This window comes from Lithobates pipiens, unplaced genomic scaffold (genome assembly GCF_037356315.1).
Source record: "Lithobates pipiens isolate NorthernLeopardFrog02 unplaced genomic scaffold, aLitPip1_a1.2 Scaffold_19, whole genome shotgun sequence".
Lineage (NCBI taxonomy): Eukaryota > Metazoa > Chordata > Amphibia > Anura > Ranidae > Lithobates > Lithobates pipiens.
The window spans coordinates 295628589-295654506 of record NW_027507764.1 but is presented as its reverse complement, the minus strand read 5'-3'; the positions used below and the strand labels follow the sequence as shown (position 1 = coordinate 295654506).

Genomic DNA, 25918 nt, shown 5'->3' with positions numbered 1-25918 from the left:
GGTACTTGGCATTCCCCAGCTCTTGCTGAAAGGATGATGACATCACCACCCCACTGCCGGAAAGTGAGGGGAAAAGTTAAAAGAGAAGTAAAGCATACCCCACTTTTAAGTACATAATGGGGTTTATTTACTAAAGCTGGAAAGTGCAAAATGAGGCTCACTTCTGAATAGAAACCAATGAGCTTCCAGCTTTTATTACCAAAGCTTAATTGAATAATCTGGGGTTAGAAGCTCATTGGTTTCTATGCAAAAGGGAGCCTGATTTTGCACTTTCCAGCTTTAGTAAATAAACCCCATTGTGTAGTTAAAAGTGGGGTATGTCTGTATAGGGTATATAAAAAAAAACTTAAACCCACCTAGGTGCATGCAGCATCAATCCGATGCTGCACGTGTCCCTCACCACTTCTGCAGTAGAAACTTGGTAATCAAACACCAGTGATTGCTCAGTTCTCCCCTCCACTCTGAGCAGAGAGCCGTGATTCTCAGTCACCAGCTGTCTGCTTTGCCCCTGCAGCGCTCCCTGGAGCAGTGGGCTGGAGGTGAGGGGGTGCAGCTAGCTCAGACTCCCAGCGGCGGTACTGAGAGGCTGCTGGTCCAGACATGTTGGTGGATCCTGACTATAAAGTTGGGATATTTTCCCAGGCTGGACCAACTGAGTGACGTCAGCCGACAGCAGCCTTTAGCCCGCTGATGGCTGAAAATGAGAATTAACTGCCCTTCTGTGATCTATAGGAGAAGTAGGGCCAAAAAAAGCTTTGTCCATACTTCTTCTTTAAGTATATTTAACTAGAAAATTACTTTATATATCCCGTAGGTGCTTTTTAAAAATATTTCTGCAGCATATTAAGATGGGGAAGAGGGCCTTGACTAAAAAAGCAAAGCTTGCATGAAATGCAAGGCCGGTTTTAACAGCCTCTGTCATGTTTAGTCATTTTTCAGGAATAGGCATTGATATTTTTTATACACTCAGAATACACTTAACTCACTTTTAAGTGATTTTTATTTTTCAATTGTTCCACACTATAATTCATTATTATTTCCACTGTTATATTTCGTCAGTTATCCAACACAGATCACATCGAACACAAATGAGGTCTAAAGTTTGAGTCACAGCGGACCACATCTCCACATAAAGACAAATCTTCAATGTTGTGTCGACCTGCCAGGAAAAGAGACAAAGATAAACAGCACAGCAAACATGTACCTGCAATGCACTGCTTGCCTATTAAATATTAACGGCTTCAATTACATTTACATAAACTGGGCAGCCGTGGACAGAACTTCCACTGCTGCATTTTGGCGCTGCTGTCATGGAAAGAAGCCGAAAAATCATGCGTCTAGAATGGACAATGAAGCAATCTCAATCTCCTCTCTATGGTAACCTGAAGACGATCGCTCATCAGTCTGGAGACATGATTGTAACACGACATTCGGTGGCAAATACTGCTTTTCTTCCATGTCTTCCAATGTAAACACTTGTGAACATCATAAATAAATTATGTCTTCCTGTCAATCACATTCTTTAACTGAAGCTGAAGTAGAAAAGGACAAATGGATGAATGATAATGTACAGCATTGAGGAGATGGCATAGCGATCTTTTTTTCTTAAATATATTCATATATTTATTCATTTTCTCGATGAGGTGGTTCCCTTCCTAGAAGTCTGTTTTAGCTGGGGGTTTCATGTCAGCCGTCAGATACAGGTGGGGTAACCCAGCCGTACTTCTCGTGGGTCTTCACCAAACTCTTGAATGTTGCTTCTGCTTCCTTTCGGCTAAAGGCCTTTTTAGATTTTCCAGCTTTCCTGCAGATACGACCCTAGGGAAAAGAATGAAGAATCTCTTTAAAACTACAAAACTCAGTAACAGAACAGTAATAAATCATCTTCTTTTATGTATCAGTAATAACCATCCTTTAGAGAAATGCCGCTGAAAATCTAGGTTGTTATGCATGTGATTATTTCCTGGCAGTCATTATGAACCATGGTACTTTCATGACATTTAAAAGATGATAGGCATAATTTGAAAATTGTGTACAAGAAGTGGATAATCCAATATATTATCTGCATGTGCTTAAAACAAGCCAAACTGTGCAAAGGAGATACCTAAAAAATGAAAAAGGGAAAGTCATACTTTAGCGCACACAGGGAACATGATATAGGGGTTGAGTTACTAAAGGCAAATCTACTTTGCACTGCAAGTGCACTTGGAAGTGCAGTCGCTGTAGATCAGAGGGGAAGATCTGAAATGAGGGGAAGCTCTGCTAATTTTACCATCCAATCATGTACAAGAAAAAATGCTGTTTTTTTATTTTCCTTGCATGTCCCCCTCAGATCTACAGTGACTGCACTTCCAAGTGCACTTGCAATGCACATGTAGTGCAAAGTGGATTTGCCTTTAGTAAATAAACCTCATAGTTTAGTAGTTGCTAGTTGCTAGTTTCTTAAACAAAGACATCACACCCAAGATCCTACAATTTTACATCTTGATTGTATTAGCTCTATTTAGGGTAAATAGACTGGCCAACAGATTCCTCCATCTATTCAAAGAGGTCCTCCTGGGACATTGTATTCTGACAGCGGCACCGTCTGCTGTGAGAATACATTGATCAGTGGTTGAAGCTAATTGTCTGCAGCCACTGAATACTGGAAAATGTTCCTTTGACAGAAGGCAATTTATTAACCAACTTCTGTTGAGTGGGGTAGGTCACACACTTATAGAAATTCAGCCAGTCTGCTTAGACAGGCCACATTTTGATCAGTGTATTGCCAGCTTTAAATGGTTGTAAACCCTCACATATACCCAGTGAATTGAACAGCCTCAGATGATACACAGAGAGTAAATAAATCCTCCTACATAGGTTTTACCTGTTTATCTGCAGACTTCTCCTCCCTACACTAATTTAAAAGGGCAGATCATGTAAAGCCGCGTTCACACGTAGCGGTATGTCCGACGTACTTAGTCTGGCGGACTTCCCGCCAGACTGTCCGTCGGACTTTCTGAACGGGCTACTTGCCCACACACGGCACTTTTTCAGCGGACTAATACGGCGTACTAAGTCCGCCGTACTATCCACCCTACTTTTGAAATGAACGGACTCGCCCACACAAGCGGAGGAAAGTCCGCTCATTTCGAGCGCATCTCCAGGTAGGCGGGGCCCGCAAAGGAGACTTTGCTGGCCCCGCCGCCTGGTATGGACTTGAAGGGGAACCCCAACGCCGAAAAAAATCGGCGTGGGGGTCCCCCCCAAGTCCACAACAGACCCTTGTCCGAGCACGCTACCCTGAGCCGTACCAGGCCGCATGCCCTCAACATGGGGGGTGCCTTGGGGAAGGGGGGGCCCCGCGGCCCCCCTACCTCAAAGCACCTTGTCCCCATGTTGATGAGGATAAGGGCCTCTTCCCGACAACCCTGGCCGTTGGTTGTCGGGGACTGTGGGCGGGGGGCTTATCGGAATCCGGGAGCCCCCTTTAATAAGGGGGCCCCGGATACCGGCCCCCCACCCTATGTGAATGAGTATGGGGTACAATGTACCCCTACCCATTCACCTGTAAAATAAAAGTACAAAAAAAACACAACACACGAGATAAAATACTTTATTGCACAGCTCCGGGGGTCTTCCGTCTTCGGGGGTCTTCTCGCCGGACTCCTCCGCTATCTTCTTGTAGCTCTTTTGCTAGCGGAGGAGTCCGGCTTTCTTCCTCGCCGCCGCCCTCTTCTTCCGACTTCGGGGGTCTTGTCCCCCTCTTCGGTTCTTCTGCAGGGCCACCGCGCCTTCTTATAGCTCTTTTACAGGCGGTGGCCCGGTCTTCTGTCGCCGCCGCCTTCCGTTCTTCTTCTTCTTCTTCTTCTCCAGGAGATGTTGACTCGACGTTCTCTCCGGCCGCAATGCCAGGGACGCGCTGCGCTGCCACTTATATAGGGACAAGGGGCGGTGTCACATGGGTTTATGTCACATGGGTTGGTGTCACATGGTGACCCCGCCCCCTTACGATGTCACAGTCCCGGAGGATGCTGGGACTGTCGCCATGTGACATCAACCCATGTGACCAACCCATGTGACATAAACCCATGTGACACCGCCCCTTGTCCCTATATAAGTGGCAGCGCAGCGCGTCCCTGGCATTGCGGCCGGAGAGATCGTCGAGTCAACATCTCCTGGAGAAGAAGAAGAAGAAGAACGGAAGGCGGCGGCGGCGGCGACAGCGACAGAAGAACTGAAGAGGGGGACAAGACCCCCGAAGTCGGAAGAAGAGGGCAGCGGCGAGGAAGAAAGCCGGACTCCGCTAGCAAAAGAGCTACAAGAAGATATCGGAGGAGTCCGGCGAGAAGACCCCCAAAGACGGAAGACCCCCGGAGCTGTGCAATAAAGTATTTTATCTCGTGTGTTGTGTTTTTTTTGTACTTTTATTTTACAGGTGAATGGGTAGGGGTAAATTGTACCCCATACTCATTCACATAGGGTGGGGGGCCGGTATCCGGGGCCCCCTTATTAAAGGGGGCTCCCGGATTCCGATAAGCCCCCCGCCCGCAGACCCCGACAACCAATGGCCAGGGTTGTCGGGAAGAGGCCCTTATCCTCATCAACATGGGGACAAGGTGCTTTGGGGTGGGGGGGCCGCGCGGCCCCCCCTTCCCCAAGGCACCCCCCATGTTGAGGGCACGCGGCCTGGTACGGCTCGGGGGGGGGGCGCTCGCTCGCCCCCCCTTTCCTGGCCGGCCGGGTAGCGTGCTCGGACAAGGGTCTGTTGTGGACTTGGGGGGGACCCCCACGCCGATTTTTTCGGCGTTGGGGTTCCCCTTTAAAGTCCATACCAGGCGGCGGGGCCAGCGACGTCTCCTTCGTGGGCCCCGCCTACCTGGAGACCCGCTCGAAATGAGCGGACTTTTCTCCAGGCGGGAAAAGTCCGCTCATTTCAAAAGTACGGCGGACTGGCATACACACGGCCGGATTGTCTGCCGAAATGCGAGTCCGGCGGGAATATTGGAGTGCAACACGGCATTCTAAGTCCGCCGTACTTTCGGGTCAAAAAAGTATGCCGGAGGCTACACACGGGGGGATTGTTTGGCGGACTTGAGTTTGCCGGACTTTTCCACCGGATTGTTTGATCGTGTGTACGCGGCATTAAAAATCCTTCTTCATCTGTCAGGAGTACAGAGGAGGGGGCGGAAATGCTACAGTTACAGTGTGTGAGAGCTGATTGGAGGAAATGAACACCCCCCCCCCCCCACACACACACACACACACACACACACACACACACACACACACACACACACACAGAGCAGAAGAACTGTGTTGAGCATAGACAAGCTCCATTGTAGCCCCCCTTCCAGCCCCACACAAATTTATTTTGTGTCGGGAAAACTTCTCAGAAGTGACTTTCTGATAACAGAGGAACAAAGGACCAGAGAGAAATAACACTTAGCCCTTGTATGCACGGTTGGACATTCCAACAAAAAAATCCGTCTGATTTTTTCAGATGGATTTTGTCTGAAACTGGTGTTGCATACACACGGTCGGACAAAGTTGTCGGAAAATCCGATCATTTAGGAACGTGATGACGTTCGTTCATTGCGACGGGACTATGTTCCGGCTAGTAGCCAATAACTTTGGTCTCGTAATTTGATCTGAGCATGCGTTGCACTTTGTCCGATCGGAATTCTCTACAAACAATCGGACAAAGTCCGATCGAATCATGTTGTCGGAAAATTTTATATCCAGCTCTCAAACTTTGTTGGTTGGACATTCCGACGGAAAAAGTCCGATGTAGCCCACACACAGTCGGATTATCCGAAAACGCGGTCCGATCAGACATTTTCCGTTGGAATTTCCGACCGTGTGTACGGGGGCTTAGAGCTTTGGAGAGAAATAGCTAAACACTAAAGGTGTATGTGATCTGCTCAAATTTCATGACTGAGGTTTACAACCACTTTAAAGAGGAAGTAAACTTCCCTCTAATGTTTGTACCTATAGGTAAGCCAATAATAAGGCTTACCTATACGTATTATAAATATCTCCTAAACTTGCACTGTTTAGGAGATAATTACTGTATACTGCACCAATAATGTCATCGGTGCATGCGCTCTGAAGGAATGGCCGCCCGTGACCATTTCTTCAGGGCCCTGTTCCGTGACCGGTGGCTCCCACGCGAATGCGCGGGAGCGACATCACACCACCACAGCCAGTCACACAGCCGGAGTCTGTGGACCTGGAAGAAAGACGGGGCGAAGATGGATGCAGCCTCCAGCAGGGATGACGAGGGCTTCGTTTGCAGGTAAGCTTCACATAACATTCCATCATCCAATCATGTGCAAGCAAAAGTGCTGTTTTTATTAACTTTCCTTGCATGTGATCGGGTATTCTTTTTCAAAGCAAAGCTTTCCTCATTTATTAAGTCCTGGAGCAATTGCACTTGCAGAGTGCAACTGCACTTTTCAAAGTGCACAGCATCTTTGTCTTTAGTAAATTGTATGTTAGTGAAAAAAAAAGTATTTTTACTTTGATTTTATTTTGATCTAGGTAGAACATAATGTCATATTAAAATGGAAAGTATATATGGACAATCCCACAAATTTTTCCCAAAAAATTGTATTTATCCAACCATGTTTCAACCCTAAATTATGATCATCAGGAACAACCATATACAGTATATGGATGTTCTTTTATGTATCAGTAATAACCATCTTTTAGAGAAATACCACTGAAAATCTAGGTTGTTATGCATGTGATTATATATGCAGCTTGGGTCAAGGAAACCTCACCCAGGACTAGTGCTCTCTCTCAGAACAGAGGACAATGGAGGTGGAACAGGCATACTTTTTGTATATTCGTTATATATGTAAGGTTACATTTGTATAGTTTATATTTTTACATATTTTCTTCCGAGAGCTATTACATGGGAGCAGTTCATATGCAAGTCATCAACAATTCACAAATGGGTTTTTCTGAATTTCACAAATTGACACCAATGATGAGGCACAATGACATCCACTGAAACAAATGATAGGGCATTATTTTTTTCCGCACTTATGCCAGGACCTTTTATACTTTTAATGACCACAGTCCGGCCCCCCTAGAGTCTGATGGCCCTTTGTTTAGAAAGTTTGAAGACCCCTGCTATAGTGTGTTATAAGGTTTAATCTGTAACCCAGATAGCACACAGCTAAATCAGTCCCACTATGAAAATTACATATATTCATGTATATTTACCATATGATTCACCTTTGGGTTGATATATAGCAAATCAGCCTTAGAAAGAAAGCAAACATTAGCTCATCACTATAGGCTTGAATAAATCTCTTCACTGAAAAGCATTAGGAAACAACAGGAAAGGAGCACACAGAGACCCTGCGTGGGCAGCTTACAAGAATATATAACTCAACAGGGAAATAAATACTTCAATTTTTTCATCCATTCATGCTTCCATAGCGTATATGAAATCGTGCCTTTGAAGAGGAAATCTACCATGAACCTACAATAGAACATTATACCACAGTCTAGAAACATGTACCGGTAAGTAGCTTTTTAAAAGAAGAATACTGCTGCAGGCTATAAGTGATACTAAAGAATTAGAAGTGTATATAATGTTACAGTCTAAAGTTACATCTTTGTAGGTTTATGGAAGAAACATTTTATTTTATTTTAACCACTTAAGGACCAAGCCTCTTTCTGAGATTTGTTGTTTATAAGTTAAAAAAAAATTAAATTTTTTTGATAGAACCCCCAAATAATATATAAAAAATTTTTTATAACACCCTAGAGAACAAAATGGAGGTCATTGCAATACTTTCTGTCACACCGTATTTGCACAGTGGTCTTACAAGCACACTTTTTTGGGGAAAAAAAATATACTTTCTTTAAATGAAAAAATAAGACAACAGTAAAAGTTAACCAAATTTTTTTTATATTGTGAAAGACAATGTTACGCGAGTAAATTGATACCCAACATGTCACACTTCAAAATTCTGCCTGCTCGTGGAATGGTGACAAACTTTTACCCTTAAAAATCTCCATTGGCGACGTTTAAAAAAATTCTACAGGTTGTATATTTTGAATTACAGAGGAGATCCAGGGCTAGAATTATTGCTTTCACTCTACCAATCGCAGCGATACCTCACGTGTGGTTTGAACACCGTTTTTATATGCAGGCGCTACTCATATATGCGTTCGGTTCTGCACACGAGCTCAGCGGGATGGCGCGCGTTTAAAAAAAAAATCTTATTTATTTTACCTTTAATTTGTTATTTTTACACTGTTCATTAAAAAAAAAAAAGCATGACAGGACCTCTTAAATATGAGATTTGGGGTCAAAAAGACAACAGATCTCATATTTACACAAAAATGCAATAAAAAAAAAAAGTTTTGTCATTTGAAAAAATTAAAATAAATGGCCCTTTAAAAGCTATGGGTGGAAGTGACATTTTGATGTCGCTACCGCCCTGCAATGGCATGGAGACAGGTGGGGGCCATCTTCCCCTTATGCCCAGCAAGGACAAGGATCAGATCACCCTGCCGATAAAAGTGATCTTGTGGCAAAATCGCCGCAGAGACCACTATTAACAGTAACCGGACCGACCACCGAAGAGGAAACCAGGGTTATGGCTGCTTGCCTCTGCCATAACAAAGATATCCCTTTTCAAATTTAGGACGTATATCGGTGTGCGGCGGTCTGGAAGTGGAAGGCCCTTAAAGCTAACCTATGTTTGGGTTTCTTCCTATGATAGCAAGATGCTAAAGCAGAATACAGCTACAAATAGAACTGACCCTATACCAGGCCACTCCTGTAACAGTAGATCCATATCCAAAATGGCCTGCTATTGTATCCCAAAGTATACTAGCAAGTATAATAACTGGGATTAGTTCATATTTTGGTATTAAAGCTGAACTCCAGAAATTATCTTTATTGCATACTTACATTGTTCTAGTTTGAACCATTGTAAGTATGCATGTCTCATACCTGAGATGCTGCTGGGGCAGCTGACAATTATTGTAGTAGTTGTCATTACTAAAGTGAAAGCCGCAATCTTCTGGTCATTGTGCTAAATGGCTTCTCCACTGCATACTGATCAAATAGTCACTTGCGCTTTTTTTTCCCACTGTGTTTCCTGACATATTCCCACCCGCCCAACTTAGACCTCATTGTTGTACATGCTTCGTTTTGTTGAACTACTTGTATAGCTCTAATGCAGTGTATCTTACCAGCATAACAAAAAAAAAAAAAAATAGTCACTCGCTTAGCACTACTGCCATTCACAGAACACCTTGTATTTTTTTTTTAATAAAACCAAGGCATTCTCTGATTGGATGAGATGGAAAGGATCAATGATCACCTTTTTCAATTAGAGAACGCATTTTATTCATTTAAAAAACATACACTTACCAGCCACTTCATTAGGCACACCTGTTTAATTGCTTGGTAACACAAATTGCTAATCAGCCAATCGCATGGCATTAACTCAGTGCATTTAGCCATCTAAATGTGGCGAAGACAACTTGCTTAAGTTCAAACCCAGCATGGGGAAGAAAGAAGCTTTATACGACTTTGAACGTGGCATGGTTAGTGCCAGATAGGCTGGTCTGAGTATTTCAAAAACTGCTGATCTACTTGGATTTTCATGCACAACCATCTCTAGGGTTTACAGGGAATGGTCTGAAAAAGATAAAATATCCAGTAAGCAGCAGCTGTGTGGAGGACAATGCCATGCTGGTGTCAGAGGTCAGAGGAGAATGGGCAGACCGGTTTGAGATGATAGAAAGGCAACAGTAACTAAAATAACAACTTTTTAAAACCAAGGTATGCAGAATACCATCTCTGAACGCACAACACCTCAAACCTCAAAGCAGATGGGCTACAGTTTTGTCATTTGAAAAAATAAAAATAAATGGCCCTTTAAGAGCTATGGGCGGAAGTGACGTTTTGATGTTGCTTCCGCCCTGCAATGGTATGGAGACGGGTGGGGGCCATCTTCCCCTCATGCCCAGCAAGGACAAGGATCCGTTCACCTCCGCCGATACTGATGGCTCCGGTAAGTGGCAGAGGGAGCAGCAGAACACCACACTGAGTACCATTCCTGTCAGGTAAGAACAGGAAACTGAGGCTACAATTTGCACTGCTCACCAATATTGGACAATAAGAAGACCAAAAAAACATTGCCTGGTCTGATAAATCTCGATTTCAGCTGTGACATTCAGATGGTAGGGTCAGAATTTGGCGTAAACAACATGGATCTATCCTGCCTTGTATCAAGGGTTCAGGCCGGTGGTGGTGATGCAATGGTGTGGGGGATATTTTCTCTGCACACTTTGCACCCTAAAATCTCTGAGGAATGTTTCCAATACCTTGTTGAATTCATGCCACTAAGAATTAAGGCAGTTCTGAAGGTAAAAGGGGGTCCAACCCGGTACTAACAAGGTATACCTAATAAAGTGGCCAGTGAGTGTACAAGGCAAGCAGTGTTGAGTGAGCGCCCCCTTTCGCGGTCAGTGCTCAAAGGGGAAGCCGCTTGGCACAGGATCCAGAAGATTGCAGCAAATACGGAAGTAGCGCCAGCTACTAAAGTAACCCTTAGTTCTCCAGCAGACTCTCAGGTATGAGATATGTAGAGAAAAAAGTAGGGTGCACTATATGAAAAGGGCCTCACCTGGGATCTTCAGTTTTATGGCCAGAATTGAGAAATAGAGTAACTAAAATAAGCCTAACAAACACTCGGGCTGCACTTCACTGGAGTAGAAGCAGACTCTAGGAAAAAAGCATAAAATATAGAAGGTACCTCTAAGTGCAGTAAGACTGTGTCTATTAGATAAGCAAAGGTTAAAAACAGAAGTGATGTATATCAAGCTCTTCAATCCCTTCAGATTTGACAAAAGAGCTCTACGCACGCTCTGAACCATGTTACCGTCCCCAGTGGCGTCACTTCCGGTTGTGTCTGCTTCACGCTGGTTTCGCAAGTGCGACAGCCATCTTTGATGGGTATTTTGCTCCCCTTTGACTGCTGGTTGGTGTAGAAGGTTTGGAGAGGAGCCGGGACAGGAGGGGCATTAACAGCATCACAAAAGGATTGAAGAGCTTGCTATATGATCACTTCTGTGTTTTTAACCTTGCTTATCTAATAAACACAGTCTTACTGCACTTAGTAGTGCCTTATTTCATTCAATTATGAGATATGCAAACTTACAATGTTCCAAGCTGGACCAATGTAAGTGTGCAATAAAGCTCATACCTGGAGAGTTCCGGGTTAAGTATTCCTGGAAATACGTAGGCTGGTGACGCTGTGCCAAATCATCATGGAAAAACACTGAGACTCACAGACCGTTCTCTAATAACTTCCCAGTAGTGCCCTTTCAATCAGCCTATTCTAAAACTGCATTTTTTTAATATTTATCATACTGCTGCTTTTCTATGGTCCAGTACATAGTTAGATATATAAACTTTGAACATCTTAACTTTCCATTTCATGGCCCTCAGGAATCTGGCATTTTTTGTTAGTGGCACTAATGAAACGGTATCTTAAACACGTGATAGGAAACAATTCTTAGATGTTAGGGATGATTTTTCTATAAATAACTGTGTGTAGGATGTGTGGACTAGATGTTGCTGTAGCGAGACATAATTACTGAATATGCTGCTCATCTGTGCTCTCAGGTCTACCGGCTCAGCTCTGGTGACATGCAGTACTTTATGAAAAGAAGACAGACTTAACGGAAAGAAGTCCTATCTAATAAAACATTAGAACTCTGTGTTACCACATTTAATAAATTGTCCTTGAGCAACTGCAGGGGTGACTTACGGAAATTAGCTTCCTTACTAGTGATGGCCGAACGGTTCGCCCGGCGGTCGTTTCGCGGCGAATTTCCGACTTTCGCCGTCCGCGGGTTCGAACGCCTTTTTCCGTCGTTCGCCCCGGCGGACTTACGTGTTTAATGTATACAAGAACTTTAACCTTTCGTGACACGTTTATCATGTGTTACAGGACAACCAATTGAGACATGACAGCTCATGGACACTTGGACATTCCCCCTAACCTATAAATACACCCGATCCGGTGGCCATTTTACATTCTTTCTTCTGTCACTGTAGGGAAAGGATCCTGTGTGGAGTAGGGACAGAGAAAACGCTAGCTATTTGGTACACAAAAGTTCTTTTCAGGACTGGTATAGGTGTTAGGTCAGCAGCCTGAGTTTCTTTTGTCAGTTTAGATAAAGGGACAGAGCGCTGTATGCTGCTATTTTAGGGACAGCTCAGCCAGATTAGTCTTTCTTCATCATCATCATCATCATCATCATTAGCTGTTACTATCAGGTCCACAAAAGAGCTGTTCCAGCTAATCGTTCCAGCCTACTCTTTTTTGCCAATTTGTATAGGGACAGGCAGGAAGCAGTGTGTCAGGCAGTGAGGATAATTTTAAAGACTTGCTGTTACTATTAGTTCCACAAAGGTTCTTTTCAGGACTGGTATCAGTGGTACGGTAATAGGCTTGTACACGTATAATATTCTTTCTTCCAAATATAGAAAGAATATTATACTTGACTGCTGCCCTTCTGCTGCAGTCTGCTAATCATTCACAACTCACTTGTTCCACAAAGCTCTTTATCAGGACTGGTAACTTGGTCTGTCTAGGGTGCTACGGTACATAGGCTTGGGTGCGGTACAGTCTGCTGTTCTGTAAGGACCGCTATCGGTCCACAATACATAGGGTTGCCGTGCACTACTGCTGACCGCTGCCCTATACTGCAGCAGTCCTTCATTGGTATAGGGACTGACGTACAGTCTGCTAATCACTAACACACAACCTGCTTGGTCCACAAAAGTTCTTATAAGGACTGGTAACTTGGTATAGGGTGCTACGGTACATAGGCCTGAGTGCGTTACAGTCTGCTGTTCTGTAAGGACCGCTATCGGTCCACAATACATAGGGTTGCCGTGCACTACTGCTGACCGCTGCCCTATACTGCAGCAGTCCTTCAGCGGTATAGGGACTGACGCACAGTCTGCTAAACACTAACACACAACCTGCTTGGTCCACAAAAGTTTTTATAAGGACTGGTAACTTGGTATAGGGTGCTACGGTACATAGGCCTGAGTGCAGTACAGTCTGCTGTTCTGTAAGGACCGCTATCGGTCCACAATACATAGGGTTGCCGTGCACTACTGCTGACCGCTGCCCTATACTGCAGCAGTCCTTCATTGGTATAGGGACTGACGTACAGTCTGCTAATCACTAACACACAACCTGCTTGGTCCACAAAAGTTCTTATAAGGACTGGTAACTTGGTATAGGGTGCTACGGTACATAGGCCTGAGTGCGTTACAGTCTGCTGTTCTGTAAGGACCGCTATCGGTCCACAATACATAGGGTTGCCGTGCACTACTGCTGACCGCTGCCCTATACTGCAGCAGTCCTTCATTGGTATAGGGACTGACGTACAGTCTGCTAATCACTAACACACAACCTGCTTGTTCCACAAAAGTTCTTATAAGGACTGGTAACTTGGTATAGGGTGCTACGGTACATAGGCTTGAGTGCGGTACAGTCTGCTGTTCTGTAAGGACCGCTATCGGTCCACAATAGATAGGGTTGACGTGCACCACTGCTGACCGCTGCCCTATACTGCAGCAGTCCTTCAGCGGTATAGGGACTGACGTACAGTCTGCTAAACACTAATACACAACCTGCTTGGTCCACAAAAGTTCTTATAAGGACTGGTAACTTGGTATAGGGTGCTACGGTACATAGGCTTGAGTGCGGTACAGTCTGCTGTTCTGTAAGGACCGCTATAGGTCCACAATAGATAGGGTTGACGTGCACCACTGCTGACCGCTCACCTATACTGCAGCAGTCCTTCAGCGGTATAGGGACTAAGAGTTTTGTCACAGGGTCATTTAAAAAATGACATGCAGAGGAAGAGGCAGGCCCTTCCGCAGGGGTGGTAGGGGTAGGGCAGGAGCAACAGGCTTGAGCCAAAGTGGGAAGTTGCAGAAGGTGCGTTCAATTACTTTAAAGGATGCACCAGACTTGGTTGAGTGGCTCGCTCAGCCTTACTCTTCTGCACCCTCCTCATCCTCTCGATCTGCACCCTCTTCTTCACTCTCTGCTATGTGCACCCCCAAAGACACTACCACCAACAACACGACCACCACCACCACCACCACATACCTTCCGCTTGAGTCACTGGAATTATTTTCCGATCCATATCAAGAGGACATTTCTGATGCGCAGCCACTCTTGGTATTGGATCAGGAAGAGGAGGTAGCAACAAGCGCTACTCAGCAGTCTGACGCCAGTACCCAGATCAGCCCAAGGAGGAGGTTGGTCCCCGGTGTTGCTGCCTACTCTACTTATAGCGGTGGGGAAGGTGACGTTGATGATGACGTGTCTAGTGATGTCACGTGGGTGCCCACAAGAGAGGAAGAGGAGGGGAGTTCAGAGGGAGATATGGACCAGCAGATAGGGAGGAGAAGCAGCAATGACTTACATTGCACAGCAGGGACAAAGCAGACTGCAAATGTATCAGGAGCGAGTCATCGACCATGTACGGTCACATCTGGCGCTCCCAGGACACCGGCACATGGCTCCGCAGTGTGGGCTTTTTTTAACGTGTCCGCTGCTGACAATAGCGTTGCCATCTGCAATCTTTGCAGTCAACGCGTTAGTCGCGGTAAGCCCAATACTCACCTAGGGACGACCGCCTTAAGAAGGCACATGAGCAGCCATCACCGAGCCCAGTGGGAGCAACGGAACACACAAAGCCACACTGCAGGCTCTCACCGTCCAGCCTCGTCTTCTACTTCTCCTTCTCCTCTCTCCTCACAATTGTCCTCCACTCCACCTTCCATCACGCCAAGCTCACATTTTTCTGCAAAAAGGCAGGCTTCCGTGGGCCTAATGTTTGAGCGTAAAAAAATGATGACGCCGGATAACCCTCTTGCCCAACGGTTGGCGGCTGGCTTGTCAGAACTCATAGCCCGCCAACTACTGCCATATAAACTGGTGGACTCGGAGGCCTTTCGCAAATTTGTGGCCATTGGAACACCACAATGGAAGGTCCCAGGAAGGAAGTATTTCTCAGAGAAGGGCATCCCAGAGCTATATGGCCATGTTCAGCGGCAAGTGAATGTATCTCTGGCACACAGTGTCGGTGCCAAGATACATCTGACCACAGACACGTGGTCTAGCAAACACGGGCAGGGAAGGTATATCAGTTTTACTGCCCACTGGGTGAACCTTCTGACGGCCGTCAAGCATGTAACCCGTGGCACCCGTGTAGATTTGGTTTTACCGCCACGGATTGCATGCAGGCCTGACTCTTCTTCTCCTCCTCCTACTCCATCCTCCTCCCTCTCCTCCTCAGCTGCCTCCTCCTTTTCCGCTGCTAGCGTCTCTTCCACTGCACCGCCCAAGCTCCCCAGAACCTATTCCACATGCCAGGTGAGACGTTGCCATGCCGTGCTGCGTCTGTTGTGCCTGGAAGCAAAGAGCCACACTGGCCCGGCACTCCTTTCAGCTTTGCGTTCACAGGCAGATGAGTGGCTAACACCGCTCAATTTGACAGTTGGTAAAGTGGTGTGTGACAACGGTGCCAATCTGCTTAGCGCATTGAAACAGGGCAAAATCACGCACGTGCCGTGCATGGCACACGTCTTAAACTTGGTCGTGCAGCGATTCCTTGTCAAATACCCTGGGGTCCAGGACATCTTGCGGCAGGCAAGGAAAATCTCGGCCCATTTCAGAAGATCTTACACGGCCATGGCTCGCCTTGCTGACATTCAGCGGCGACACCATCTGCCGGTCAGACGTCTTATTTGCGATTGCCCGACGCGATGGAACTCAACCTTCTATATGCTTGATAGGCTGCTCCAGCAGAAACGTGCAGTTAACGTCTACCTGTATGAACTCTGCGAAAGAAACGGTTCTGGGGAGCTGGGTTTTTTTTCACCGCGCCAGTGGCTGCTCATGCGCGACACATGCAGACTTCTGCGGCCATTTGAGGAGATCACCAAACTGGTCAGTCGCAGCCATGGCGCCATCAGTGACATGGTACCTTATGCCTTCTTTCTGGAGCGTGCATTGCGTCGTGTCATTGATCAGGCTGTGGAGGAGCAGGAGCGGGAAGATGAGGAAGTCGCAATGCTGGATGAATTCCCAGGGGGGGCTACTCTATCTGAGACAAGTCAACAACAGGAGTCTGATGAGGAGTCAGAGGAGGATGGTGCCGGGGCGGATGAGCAGGAGCAAGAAGAGCATGCTTTAAACCTTTCTGGGATCCCTGTTGTGCGAGGATGGGGAGAGGAGAATGAAGAGGACGACATTATCCTGGATGATGAGCAGGAGCCAGGCCACCACACCGCTTCCACTTTAGTGCAAATGGGGGCCTTCATGCTCCAGTGTTTTAATAGGGACCCCCGTATAAAAAGCATGAGGGTCAAGGACCAGTACTGGGTGGCAACGTACTTAGACCCCCGGTACAAACACAAAATGGCGGAAATGTTACCGCCGTCGCAGAGGGCTGTCAGAATGCAGCACTTCCAGGCCTTGCTTCGAGAAATGCTGCATTCTGCTTTTGCGTGCGCTGGCAGAGGAGCAATTCCCACTCCCAGAGAAGGATTTGCGGGTACCAATCCAACAGCGCCTGCAAGAAGAGGCCGGTTTGAAGATGTGTTGGTGACTTCGGATATGAGGTCATTCTTTCAGCCGACCCATCGACAGGTGTCATCCGGATCCAGCATCAGGGAACGCCTAGACCGTCAGGTGTCCGACTACATTGGGTTAACGGCCGATGTGGACGCTCTGAGGAGTGATGAACCCCTAGACTACTGGGTGGGCAGGCTTGACCTCTGGCCAGAGCTTGCCCAATTTGCAATCGAACTGTTGGCTTGCCCCTCATCCAGTGTCCTGTCCGAAAGGACGTTCAGCGCAGCAGGGGGGATTGTGACCGATAAGCGTACTCGCCTAGCTCACCACAGTGTTAACTACCTCACATTTCTAAAAATGAATGAGGCATGGATCTCGGAGGAATTCAACACATGTGATCAGTAGACCATGTATATGTCTATAAACAATTTTTGGAATCAAGCACACAGACCTTCTTAATTCATTTGGCTCACTTCCCTGACCCAAAAAAGCACACCGTACTATATGCCCCTACCCTCCTCTTTGAAGAGGTTGAGCGGTGTCATATTTCTACTGGGGCTGCTTATTATGAGGGGTTCCCACCATCCCTGTGCTGTGCTGACTTCCTCCTGGGTGTTCTTATTATGAGGGGCTCCCACCATCCCTGTGCTGTGCTGACTTCCTCCTGGGGGTTCTTATTATGAGGGGATCACACCATCCCTGTGCTGTGCTGACTTCCTCCTGGGGCTGCTTACGGTGCTGCTGTCAGCGCTGTATGTCACGGAGCTGCTGTCAGCGCTGTATGTCACGGAGCTGCTGTCAGCGCTGTATGTCACGGAGCTGCTGTCAGCGCTGTATGTCACGGAGCTGCTGTCAGCGCTGTATGTCACGGAGCTGCTGTCAGCGCTGTATGTCACGGAGCTGCTGTCAGCGCTGTATGTCACGGAGCTGCTGTCAGCGCTGTATGTCACGGAGCTGCTGTCAGCGCTGTATGTCACGGAGCTGCTGTCAGCGCTGTATGTCACGGAGCTGCTGTCAGCGCTGTATGTCACGGTGCTGCTGTCAGCGCTGTATGTCACGGAGCTGCTGTCAGCGCTGTATGTCACGGAGCTGCTGTCAGTGCTGTATGTCACGGAGCTGCTGTCAGCGCTGTATGTCACGGAGCTGCTGTCAGCGCTGTATGTCACGGAGCTGCTGTCAGCGCTGTATGTCACGGTGCTGCTGTCAGCGCTGTATGTCACGGAGCTGCTGTCAGCGCTGTATGTCACGGAGCTGCTGTCAGCGCTGTATGTCACGGAGCTGCTGTCAGCGCTGTATGTCACGGAGCTGCTGTCAGCGCTGTATGTCACGGAGCTGCTGTCAGCGCTGTATGTCACGGAGCTGCTGTCAGCGCTGTATGTCACGGTGCTGCTGTCAGCGCTGTATGTCACGGAGCTGCTGTCAGCGCTGTATGTCACGGAGCTGCTGTCAGCGCTGTATGTCACGGAGCTGCTGTCAGCGCTGTATGTCACGGAGCTGCTGTCAGCGCTGTATGTCACGGTGCTGCTGTCAGCGCTGTATGTCACGGAGCTGCTGTCAGCGCTGTATGTCACGGAGCTGCTGTCAGTGCTGTATGTCACGGAGCTGCTGTCAGCGCTGTATGTCACGGAGCTGCTGTCAGCGCTGTATGTCACGGAGCTGCTGTCAGCGCTGTATGTCACGGTGCTGCTGTCAGCGCTGTATGTCACGGAGCTGCTGTCAGCGCTGTATGTCACGGAGCTGCTGTCAGCGCTGTATGTCACGGAGCTGCTGTCAGCGCTGTATGTCACGGAGCTGCTGTCAGCGCTGTATGTCACGGAGCTGCTGTCAGCGCTGTATGTCACGGTGCTGATGTCAGTGCTCTGTATTACGGTGCTGCTGTCAGTGCTCTGTATCTCCTGCACCCTCTTGTTTGCCTACCCTGGTCCCTGACCTTCCCTCTCCTCCATTGCCTTCATTAGCTCCATAGTCCTGAATTGTCAGAACAATTTCCCAAATAAAAAAAAAATGCTTGTAGTTATCGATCCCAAATTCACCTCATACATGTATTATGCTATTGTCCAGGTGGTGGGACTACGTGCTACCCCCTAATAATTACCCCGTGGCCGCAAATTCGACCTAAAGGTTTGCGAAATTCGCCTCCCATTGAAGTCAATGGAGCCCGCGGCGAACGGTCGTTTTCGCGAACGTTTGTGTCCGTTCGCGTTTCGCGTTCGCGAAACGTCCCGTCGGAAGTTCGTCCATCACTATTCCTTACCTCAAATAAAAGCAATGAAAAATTAATATCGCAATGTGACAATCATACCACCATTTAACCACTTAAGGACAGGAAGATTTTCCCCCTTAATGACCAGGCCCTTTTTTGCGTTACGGCACTGCGCTGCTTTAACTGACAATTGCGTGATCATGCAACACTGTACCCCAAAAAAAATTGGCCTCCTTTTTTCCCACAAACAGAACTTATTTGTTGTGCTATAACCAAAAAAAGTCTGACAATTTTGAAAAAAAAACAATATTATTTACTTTTTGCTATAATAAATAAAACATAAAAAAACAAAAAAAACGAATTTCTTCATCAGTTTAGGCCAATATGTATTCTTCTTCATATACAGTGCCTTGCGAAAGTATTTGGCCCCCTTGAACTTTTCAACCTTTTGCCACATTTCAGGCTTCAAACATAAAGATATAGGGTCCTTTCACACGGGGCGGATCAGTTCTGATCCGCCCCGTGGATGTCCGTTTGCTCAGCGGGGATCACTCCGCCGATCCCCGCTGAGCAGGGAGATGACAGGTCTGTCTCCGCACACTGTGCAGGGACGGACCTGTCACAGCGCCGCTCTCCCCTATGGGAGATCGGATGACGACGGACCGCAGTGCCCGTCGTCATCCGATCCGATCCGCAGACGGATGGAAAAATAGCTTTTTCCTCCGTCACACTTTTTCGGATTGGAGCGGGTCGGATGTCAGCGGACATGTCACCGCTGACATCCGACGCTCCATAGAGCTCTATGGAGCACCCGTTCAGGTCCGCCTGAAAAACTGACAGGCGGGCCTGAACGGGACGTTAGTGTGAAAGGGGCCATAAAATTTTAATTTTTTGTGAAGAATCACCAACAAGTGGGACACAATTGTGAAGTGGAACGAAATCTATTGGATATTTTAAACTTTTTTAGCAAATAAAAAACTGAAAAGTGGTGCGTGCAAAATTATTCGGCCCCTTTACTTTCAGTGCAGCAAACTCACTCCAGAAGTTCAGCGAGGATCTCTGAATGATCCAATGTTGTCCTAAATGACTGATGGTGATAAATAGAATCCACCTGTGTGTAATCAAGTCTCTGTATAAATGCACCTGCTCTGTGATAGTCTCAGGGTTCTGTTGAAAGCGCAGAGAGCATCATGAAGACCAAGGAACACACCAGGCAGGTCTGTAATACTGTTGTGGAGAAGTTTAAAGCCGGATTTGGATACAAAAAGATTTCCCAAGCTTTAAACATCCCAAGGAGCACTGTGCAAGCGATCATTTTGAAATGGAAGGAGTATCAGACCACTGCAAATCTACCAAGACCTGGCCGTCCCTCTAAACTTTCAGCTCACACAAGGAGAAGACTGATCAGAGATGCAGCCAAGAGGCCCATGATCACTCTGGATGAACTGCAGAGAACTACAGCTGACGTGGGAGAGTCAACATAGGCAACAATCAGTCGTACACTGCACAAATCTGGCCTTTATGGAAGAGTGGCAAGAAGAAAGCCATTTCTCAAAGATATCCATAAAAAGTCTTGTCTAAAGTTTGCCACAAGCCACCTGGGAGACACACCAAACATGTGGAAGAAGGTGCTCTGGTCAGATGAAACCAAAATCGAACTTTTTGCCCACAATGAAAAATGATATGTTTGGCGTAAAAGCAACACAGCGCATCACCCTCAACACACCATCCCCACTGTCAAACGTGGTGGTGGCAGCATCATGGTTTGGGCCTACTTTTCTTCAGCAGGGACAGGGAAGATGGTTAAAATTGAGGGGAAGATGGATGCAGTCAAATACAGGACCATTCTGGATGAAAACCTGTTGGAGTCTGCAAAAGACCTGAAACTGGGACGGAGATTTATCTTCCAACAAGACAATGATCCCAAACATACAGCAAAATCTACAAAGAAATGGTTCACAAATAAACGTATCCAGGTGTTAGAATGGCCAAGTCAAAGTCCAGACGTGAATCCAATCGAGAATCTGTGGAAAGAGCTGAAAACTGCTGTTCACAAACGCTCTCCATCCAACCTCACTGAGCTCCAGTTGTTTTGCAAGGAAGAATGGGCAAGAATTTCAGTCTCTCGATGTGCAAAACTGATAGAGACATACCCCAAGCGACTTGCAGCTGTAATCGCAGCAAAAGGTGGCTCTACAAAGTATTAACGCAAGGGGGCCGAATAATTTTGCATGCCCCACTTTTCATTTTTTTATTAGTTAAAAAAGTTTCAAAAATCCAATAGATTTCGTTCCACTTCACAATTGTGTCCCACTTGTTGGTGATTCTTCACAAAAAATAAAAATGTTATATATTTATGTTTGAAGCCTGAAATGTGGCAAAAGGTTGAAAAGTTCAAGGGGGCCGAATACTTTCACAAGGCACTGTATTTGGTAAAAAAAAACAAAAAAAAACGCAATAAGCGTATATTGATTGGTTTGTGCAAAAGGTATAGAGTCTACAAAATAGAAAATAGATTTATGGCATTTTTATTATTTTATTTTTTTATACTAGTAATGGCGGTGATCAGCAATTTTTAGCGGTACTGCGACATTGCGGCGGACAGATTGGACACTTTTTTGGGACCATTGACATTTATACAGCAATCAGTGCTATTAAAAATGCACTGATTACTGTATAAATGTCACTGGCAGAAAAGGGTTTAACACTAGGGGGCGATCAAGGGGTGACATGTGTTCCCTGGGAGGTGTTTCTAACTGTGGGGCGATCGTGGGTGGCCAGCAGACATTGTGACCGCCGGCCAGGTGCATCAGCTCCCCTGCCAAGCAGCAGGAGCACGCGTGCACGCCTGCTTTAGCTGTTTAAATGGACGACGTACAGCTACAGCGATTCATGGGAATGAGCCGACCTACCACAGTATAATGATGGCGTCTGGTCAGCAAGTGGTTAAAGAGACCCTGCCATTAGAGATTAAAGTGGTTCTTAAGTCAAGACATTTTTTACCTTAATGCATTCCCAATAATAAACAAAAAAATGCATTACTACATGCTTTTCTTCTCCCTTCCTAAACAAATACCTAATTCTTCTTTCAATCTAGCACTGTGCCCATGCAGCAGCACTCCTCTCTTCCTCTTCTCACAGGACACAGGGGCAGATGCCACTGGCTCCTGCTGCTGTCAATCAAATTTCAAGAGACATCTCCCCCGAATTTGGCTTGAAAAAGTATTCATTCCCCATTTGTCATGTTACAACCAAAAAAGTAAATATAATTTTATTGGGATTTTATGTGATAGACCAACACAAAGTGTCATATAATTGTGAAGTGGGAGGAAAATTATAAATGTTTTTCAATATTTTTTACAAATAAATATGTGAAAAGTGTGGCGTGCATTTGTATTCAGCCCCCTTTACTCTGATACCGAGTAAATAAATACCTAACATGTCACGCTTCAAAATTGCACACGCTGCCAAAGTTCGGTACTTAAAAATCCCCATAGGCGACGCTTGATTTTTTTTTTTTTTTTACTGATTACGTTTTGAGTTACAGAGAAGGTCTAGGGACAAAATGATTGCTCTCGCTCCAACGTTCACATCAGTATCTCACATGTATGGTTTGAACACTGTTTTCATGTGGCCGGGACTTACGTATGTGCTCGCTTCTGCGTATTGTTAATTATACTTTCCTTTTTTTTATTTTGGACATTTTTGGGAAAAAAACATTTTTTTGATCACTTTTATTCCTATTACAAGGAATGTAAACATCCCTTGTAATAGGAATATGACATGACAGGTCCTGTTTACAGTGAGATGTGGGGTCAATAAGACCCCACATCTCACCACTAGGCTGGGAAGCATGAAATAAAAAAAATAAAAAAACCATCACCGCTTCCCAGCCGAAGCAGCACAGTTTTTTTGAATGCAGAGGCCCGGGCGTGACATTGTAACATCGCACCCAGCCTCCAGAAATCTCTATGATCAACATCCGGGGCCGGCGGATACTCTGTTTGACTCACCAATCGTAGCGATCGGTGAGTCGGTAGAAGCACCGGAGGGCGGCGGAGCCATCCCCTCTCACCTCCCGTAAGAATGATCAAGCGGCGGAACAGCCGCTATGATCATTCTTATGGTGTAGGGAATCGCCGGCTGAAAATGACAATATCCGAATGATGTCTATAGCTACAGGCATCATTCAGATATACCCGCTTAAAGTCCGTCATGTCATATGACGGCAGGCGTGAGGAGATTAAGGTTAAACTACTTCTCTTCTAATTTTAGTGAATGGCCATGTGCCTTTTTAAATCCCCTTTTGCGGAAAAGTTTTATCCCTATTGTGTGGTCACCAGTACGGTATTTGTACATTGAAATCATAACCCCTCTCATACAACCTTTTGCTGTAATTGCAGTGAAAGGTGGTTCTACAAAGTGTTGACTCCGGGGGGCTGAATACAAATGCCCCCCACACTTTTCACATATTTATTTGTAAAAATATTTAAAAACCATTTATAATTTTCCTTCCACTTCACAATTATGTGTTGGTTTATCACATAAAATCACAATAAAATACACTTACGTTTTTGGTTGTAACATGACAAAACGTGGAAAAATTCAAGGGGTATGAATACTTTTTCAAGGCACTGTATAATTACAGGTACTCCAAGATATCTCTTTTTGGGTATATATATATATATATATATATATATATATATATATATATATAAAATTTACAAGTGACATTACTAAACTCTTTTGAGAATGCAAGTTCCCTGGCTGTCATTTTGATGCTTTCTGGATCACTGACCCAGAACAAGCACAGTGATAAACCCTTGTCTGCTATACTGAAACATACTGAAGCCAGACACAACCAGGCATTTAGGACGTTCAGAAGTAGTCCTGCAATGGCCGCTTCTATACCTCCCCTTTAAATCCACATCCCATAACAAAAAGCAGGGCTTATGGAATTAGCCTTGATGAAGGGGGAAACGTATGGCCCACAGTACACCATTACATCAATTAATAGTTTTATAGCAAAACCGGTCAAAAGGCAGATTTATATTTTGGTTTTATTCCGGTATGTCACCTTTATCTATGGGCACTGTTTAAATAAAGATCCAATGTTTGCTTGTTCAAATATGCTTAAAAATATTTCTATGGGGTTTATTTTTCACATGACGTTTCTTTGTCCTCTCTCCAAATCCTCAAAGTTAACACTTACTAATAACCTACCCCTAAACATCCTAAACCTATCCTTTAACCCTTAAAGGGGTTGTAAACCTTCAAGGTTTTTCACCTCAATGCATTCTATGCATTGAGGTGAAAGACCTCCTGTAATGCTGCAGCCCCCCGAGCCCCCATTTTACTTATACTTTACTTGTCTGTTTACTTGACTTCTGTTAATCAAATTCAATGACCGGGGGGGGGGGGGGCAGGGCGGAGTCATACATTTGGCTTCTATGCATGATGAATGAATGACTCGGGAGCTAGCCTGCATGGTAACCCCCCGGGACAGCGCTTCTCCTAGGGGGTTATCTAATGCGGGGAGGAGCCGTGAGAGACACTGAGGTACCCCAGAAGAGGATGTTCAGGGCCTCTCTGTGCAAAAGGAGCTGCACAGTGGAGGAAAGTATGACATGTTTGTTATTTAAAAAAAGAAAAAAATAAGCTTTAGTGTCACTTTAAGACTTCATGTACACTGCTGCTGGTAAACGGACGTTTAGGAGCAGTTGGCCATTTTTTTTCAGTTGCCCCTGGACTCTCCTCTATGTTATCTTATCAGTTCATGTACACAGGGTCGTTTATAGTCGTTTACAGGCAGTTGAGGTTAGAAGCATTTTTTGGAAAGCAAAAAGAAAAAATGCGCTCAGGACGGATGTTCAGAGACATTTGAAACGGCAAATGGCTGTAAAAGCTAGTAAATGCGTGTAAACATGGTAAAATGCGTTCAGCCGCGTTTCATTTATAGGAGTTTTTAATGGCGATACATTTCTGACCATTTGCAATGCAAAAAAACTATTTTAAACGCAAAAGCGGCTAAAGGCAACTAAACGCGGCATGTAAATGCAGCACAACGGACATTTTTAAACATTGGTTACTACCTGTCAAGTTCCATTGTTCAGGAGAGATTTTAAAGTGGAAGTAAACTCCCCTATCGTTTTCAGCCAAGGAAGCTGCCATCTTTGCCTCTGTTTAATCTTCAACTGCTATGGTGATGCACATGTGATTCGTTATGACACCAGCCATTGGATGGTTTGATAGTTTGGCTGAGAGCACAGCCAATGTGCAGTTAGCATTCCCAGCATGCCTTTTTTTTTAACTGTTTAAATCGATGGGTTTACTTCCACTTTAAACCCCCTCTGATTAAGATGAAAAGCGTTGAGACGGGCTCTGCTGATGCCACTGCGTTATTTTGATTCATCGACATGCTTTTAAATGCCTTCTCAAATGTGAGTGACTATTTTATTAATTTCAATAAATGCTTTTTATGTAAATGGTATCACACTATGTGGCATATTTTTTTTTCCTTTTGCCATATACAATACTCGGAGGAACTGCTTTTGATCTTTGGTCACCATATCCTTGGTGGATACCTGTTGACGCCAAACATAGTGATGGACCCCTGCTTGATTGGTCTATATCGGAAGCCCTGTATGCTGACTTTCTCCCCTGGGTGTGTTACACCATAAGCTCTTTTGACTCATTAGGCATATGCATAGTTGGGTCCAATTTGTCCAGTAAGCCTCTTTCCTCTTGGTGGTGGATTATCTACAGACAACTTGTTCACAAGGACTCCTTTTTATAATAGTCACTTTATTTATTGGAATCACTTGATGGACTTTATTTCAATGCACTGTTTATTTCAATTCATCACTATTGTTTATACATCTTGAATGTATTCTATTTATATCGTATTCATTTTACTCACATAAGTAACTTTTTTTTAACAGTTTTATTTGATCAACCAAATTTTACTTTATAATTATGCTATTTCCATTTTTGTTCTATTTACTCACAGAGGTTTTAAACGCCACGTGTACATGTCTAACACTGGTAATCCATTACATTTATATTTACCTTGTCATAACTTTCA

At 45.4% G+C, this 25918-nt stretch overlaps 1 protein-coding gene across 1 annotated transcript in view; it reads right to left on the bottom strand.

Moving 5' to 3' along the window:
* Positions 1–982: 982 nt before the first annotated feature.
* The window catches only part of UBE2QL1 (ubiquitin conjugating enzyme E2 QL1), a 99962-nt gene continuing 75026 nt past the window's right edge, over positions 983–25918 (bottom strand). The window contains exon 2 of the mRNA XM_077492010.1: positions 983–1818. Within this exon, the coding sequence (XP_077348136.1) occupies positions 1687–1818 (132 nt within the window). The 3' untranslated portion in view covers positions 983–1686. The remainder of the gene's footprint in view (positions 1819–25918) is intronic.